Genomic DNA, 5,696 nt, shown 5'->3' on the forward strand with positions numbered 1-5,696 from the left:
ACTTAATGAAAGAAGTGTTGTTAGGGGAATAAGAATTGGGTCTTGCTGACTTATATGTTGAGCAATTAATTTCCTAGGTGACTAGTTGCAACTTGCAATTTCCATTCAATGTCAAATTCCCCAATTATTGTCATATTTAACTTTAACTTTCATATATTTATCACATGATTGAAAAACAAAATGAAAAATAAGCATCTAATGAGTAATCATGTGATAATCTTATTAAAGCAAGCATAATGAATCTTAGAGAACTTCTTACGGCAAGGGGCTAAGGGCAAGCTGCAACTCACCCTATAATATATAGTATTAAAAATTAGAATAAAATGATCATAAATAGAAACTTATGTAAGAATTTTAATATGCATCTAATTAAGTTTATTTTTTCTAATGATTCGATCAACTATGTATATTTTTGTGGGGATCGGTTAATCAATAATTATTAAAACCGTGTTAACTAGGCCTGTAGCCCATCCGAGGACGTTAAACCATCCGAAGAGGCCCATATAAGGTTATAAGGGGAACCAAATGAAAAGAGGAGTAGATATCACATGAGATGGATCCAATATTCATCCGAGGATAAAATCCTTCTCGGCAATATGTGTCCGAGGACAACCTGAATGCCATATTGTTACAAACACATTTCAGAGCTACATTACCGCTAAAGGTAGGACATGGGACTAAGGGTAAGAAAGAAAAGATACACAAATATCTTTAACAACTGCTGCCTCCGTATTAATTGCCTCTCAACCAACTCTCTGACCGCATTAATGTGGAGGTGATGCCTGAACAGTGATGAAGCAGTCTTACAGCTGCTGGTTGAAGGTTCCAGGAAGTGTTGGATGGGACAGGAAGGGATCCTCCGAATCCAACCTACACGTGTGTAGTGAAGATGACACCAAGAGGGCAGTATATAACATGGAAGAATGCATTGAAAGGAAAGAGGGGAACTTCTAAATAAGGAATGCCTAGAGGAAAATCTGATGAGATAAAGAACTTAGCTTGTTTTAAGGAGAAATTGATCGTAATATTTGTGTTAATCCATCTAGAAACGTTAAGTTTAATCGTTTTTCTTTTGAAATTAATCTAGTTCTTTTATATCCACTCTCTACAAATTTATTTTTTGGGTCTTTAACGATCGAATCCAATACAAGTTTGGGATCGTTACAAATTGAGCCCTTACAATTTTTATGATAAATAAAATCTGTTTATTTCTAAATATATTTATGCATATGCATGAGTTTCATGCCAGTATAATAAAGGAGAAGAAGAAAAATAATAATAATAAAAATTTGAAACACAATAAAAATTTACAATAGTTTCATAACATTCTTAAATTAGCCTACTACTTCATATATGTGTTCACTACAATTTGTAATTTAATTTTTTTTTTTTTTAATAAAGTGGTAGATTAATTTGAAAATATTGTAAATATTTATTGTACTCCTATGATAACTTAAAAGAAAAGTACTTAATTGATTGAAAAGTTGCTCCTAGCAAGGAACACATTTCTCAAGTTAATGGTAAGGTACCAAATTTCCAGAGACATTAGGCACTGCATTCTTTTCATTCTCATTTTGTAAGGGGGAAGTCAAATTAGTTGAGGAGTTTACATTCTTATTATTTTAACTGTTGGATTGTCTGTCATTTACACTCTTAATATACATGTCAAATTTTGTGTTAATCGGATGTTATTTACTATATGATCCATAAACTTATTTTTTAAGCATAATTTTCGAATACAAAAACTTTCAATTTAAACAATTAATTGATGACATAACTATTGATCTTTAATCTCCTAAAAATTTTACAAGTAAGGTGGATATAAGAAGATAATGTGATCTATTAGTGGATTTGTTAAAATTTAAATCTATTAAAAAGATATCAAGTGAAATTGTAACTTTAAGTTACAATAAAGTTTGTAACTAAATTTTATCTTTATATTTATTCTTGCAAGGCACATGTGAGAACAAAAATCGGCATCAATCATGTAAACAATTTTCAAATAAGCAGCCTCTAATGTACAGTGCCAACCAAATTATATATAATTATTGAAAACCATTTTTTTGTTCTTACATGTTAGTGGCATATATGTTACAACCATGCCTCCGCCTTTGATAATATCGAATGAAGTTATAGCTTTAAGTTACAACAAAGTTTGTAACCAAATTTATCTTTATATTTATTCTTGCAAGGTACATGCGAGAACAAAAATCAGCATCGATCATGTAAACAATTTTCAAATAAGCAGCCTCTAATGTACAGTGCCGACCAAATTATATATAATTATTGAAAACCATATTTTTGTTTTTACATGCCGGTGGCATATATGTTACAGCCATGCCTCCGCCTTTGATAGCGGCAGTCATTGACTAGTAATGACCAATCTTCTGGCGCCACATAAAAAATAAAAAAAATAAAAAAAGACCCTGACATACTCAATTTCCTCATGGTGGGGTCACACAAAATGGACCATAGCTTCACACGTTTCTAAAGTAAGGTTCACCAAGACTTTTCGTATTTCTTAACATTGAAATTACATTCTACGTGGTGGTAGTTTTTGAAATCTACAGTGCATTGAAGCTGCTATAAATGGTCCTAACGACCCATGAAACTTCACAGCATTCCTCCAAGTAGAAACACAAAGTTTTACTAGCTTTACGAAAGCCCTTTAGCTAATTTGGCCTCAGCACCAGCTCTTCTTTTTACATTTAAAACAGTGCAATGGCCTCTCATATTAGCTTGAAGACCCTGGCAGTCTTGGTTCTTGCAATTGCCCTCTGTGTGCAAGGCACTCTAGGTATGAACATAATTATTTCCAACACCAAAACCAATTAGTAAACCTTCATTTTTTTTTCTTCCCTTACATTCACTCATCACCTATTTCTTGATGCTACAAAAAATTTATTTAGTTTTTTTTAGCTATCTTACAATTCAAGGGTAGAATTTATCATTATATTCATAAATCCAGAAAATTTTCTTTCTTTACATGCATTTTTTTCTTGAAAATGAACCATTTGAGATTCTTTTTTCTCTCATTTGGAGTGTAATATATAAAGTTACACTACAACTTTATATACCATTTGAAATAAATGTGTTTCGTGTCAAATCTTAAGATGTATTTAGTGCCTTAAAGTTTTAAATAGCATGATAATCTATACGCCGTAAACTCTAAAAACTAAACTTTCCATATACTTCCAAACCATAGGCACTTTATCTAGTTTTCTTTGTTGGTGGTTGCAGGAGCAATAACATGTGAGAATCTGGACGAGAACACATGCGCATTCGCAGTGTCATCCTCCGGCAAACGCTGTGTGCTTGAGAAGCACGTAAAAAGGAGCGGAGAGGAAGCATACACATGCCGTACATCAGAAATTGAGGCAGACAAAATACAAGACTTGATCGAGACTGACCAGTGCATCAAAGGATGTGGGCTTGACCGTAAAACACTTGGAATCTCATCTGACTCTCTCCTTGAGCCTCGTTTCACAGAAAAGCTTTGCTCAACTCAGTGCTATGGAAGCTGCCCCAACATTATTGACCTATACTTCAATCTTGCCGCTGGTGAAGGTATAAACATATATCATTATAAATTATTAAAGATCAACCATTTAAATAAAAAATACCTTCTCACCATGAGTATATTGATCATTTTATAGTCAACCAATTAAAGAATATTCCATGCCATTTTTTTTTCTTATAAAATAATTAAAATTTTAAAGAAAAGAGAAAAAAATAAAAAGACAGATGACATATTACAATTGGTAGTAATATATAAAGTAAAATGCTAAAAGCGCTGGTAAAGAATATTTATTCCAATTATTTACTCTAGAAGTTTAGTGCATGCAAGCCATATTGCTACCTCTATGTTTGAGGAATGCTCGAGTTAACAAATTTCACAACCTTTTTAATAAATTGTAATTACTATAACATTAATTTATGGGTTTACTTATGAGTTATGAACCCAAATTTATGGTACAAAAATGAAAGTCAATTCAATGGTTTTAGAAAAAAGTTATGAAATATTTTATATAGCTATATTTAATGTTGATATTTATTATTTAGGTACTCAATTCAACTTTTTTTTTTCTTTTTTTGGTTGTCGATTTAGGTGTATTTCTACCCAAATTATGTGAAGCACAAGGAGCAAATACGCGACGAGAAATGTCTGAGATCAAAAGCTCTGGTCATGTTGCTCCAGGACCTGTGCAGCCTGGGAAGTTGACGGGTGCACCAGGACCCGTGTTGCCTGTGGAATACACTATTGCACCAATAGTTGCCCCAGCACCATACTAAATTCACAGTAAAAAGGAATTGTATACGAAGCTTAATTAGTGTTTATTAATTAGATTACAATAATAAGTCACACCAGGGTCAGTAATCTCATTGATTTGGTCTGTGCAATCACGTTGATTATGACTCCGGTGTGTTGCATTGAATAAGGTGTACCTTTAAAGTCACCATGTGCATTAGAGATAGTATGTTATAGTTGTAGAAGGTTGTGTGTGTCTTGTGCGGTATGATGGTCATTTTTATGTTCTTTTATTGTATGGTTTGGAAATTAGAAAGAGAAAAGGATTATTTAGCAATAGTGTCCTCCGTGATTGTCGATGAATGTAAACGAGAGAAATTTGAAGTCAATATCAAGCCGATATATACAGTTATTCTTCTATTTTTGCTTTTCTATGTATCTTAGCTTGTGGAATGAAATGGGACACGCATATAGACAATTTGATACATTTTCTAACGGTCTTTCTTTCCAACCAAGTCAAGATCCAAATCAAATTCTGTTATTTGGTGAATACAGAATAAAGAGAGGTTGAATGTTCCTCTTTTTTCTTTTTTTCTTTTTTTGAGAGATCACAGGCCAATCAAGCCAATTTATATATAAATTAATAGGTAAAGCTAAGAAAAAATCCAATTAGATTTCAAATTGAATTCTAATTGTTGTCTAATTTTATCTATATATATTTTTAATTTTTAGGTGAATTAATGTTTTGCAAAAAATGAAGAGTCTAATAAAAATAAACCATAAAAATAAAAAAATAAAAAAAACCCAATAAAAAAGAGTAAACTCATGTATATATCCAAAAAATAAAATAAAATAAAATAATAAAGAATAAAGAAAGAGTAAAATTCATGTATATATCTATAACTTAAATAAGGTATAATTTGAATCCATATATGTGTAATTGTGATGTTTTTAATTGTACCATGCATATGCATGAATTATACACTAGTTTATTTAATTGCTAAGAACTCAGAAACATAGTACTTGTAAATATCAAGAGAAATAGACTTCATTCAAACTAAAACAGAAAAAGAAAGTCTCATTCTTTGAGTTAAAGCATGTGCCAAAGTATTGCCTCACTGACGTGTACGACAGAAAGAAAAATACTGAATGTCCCTTGAAGCCGAATACTAGGCCAAAGTGAAGAGGAAGAATTGAAGAAATGGCCCATCTTACCAAAACTCATGCCTCGATTGGAATGACTTGGGAGTTGAGACTCAATGGTTTATACTTTATACAGTCAAATTTGACCAACTTAACTTTAAGTGCTCCTCTATTCCTCTTTTTTGTGCCCCCACGATACTTTAGCAGACATGACACTTATTTATGATTCTTTTGTGGTTCAGTAAGAAAGATAAACATTCAAGAGTGCATTTTTCCCCCTTTGATATCCTCGTATCAAAAATCT

General features: G+C 32.0%; 1 protein-coding gene across 1 annotated transcript; it reads left to right on the top strand.

Annotated features, from left to right (window-relative positions):
- Nucleotides 1-2,606: 2,606 nt before the first annotated feature.
- On the top strand, nt 2,607-4,669 carry LOC115960406. The gene is made up of 3 exons (XM_031079290.1): nt 2,607-2,797; nt 3,241-3,567; nt 4,109-4,669. The coding sequence occupies exons 1-3, from the start codon at nt 2,722-2,724 to the stop codon at nt 4,291-4,293; spliced, it is 588 nt and encodes a 195-aa protein (XP_030935150.1). The 5' UTR covers nt 2,607-2,721; the 3' UTR covers nt 4,294-4,669.
- The last annotated feature ends 1,027 nt before the right edge of the window (nt 4,670-5,696 follow it).

The sequence above is a fragment of the Quercus lobata genome, chromosome 9 (assembly GCF_001633185.2).
Source record: "Quercus lobata isolate SW786 chromosome 9, ValleyOak3.0 Primary Assembly, whole genome shotgun sequence".
Classification (NCBI taxonomy): Eukaryota; Viridiplantae; Streptophyta; class Magnoliopsida; order Fagales; family Fagaceae; genus Quercus; species Quercus lobata.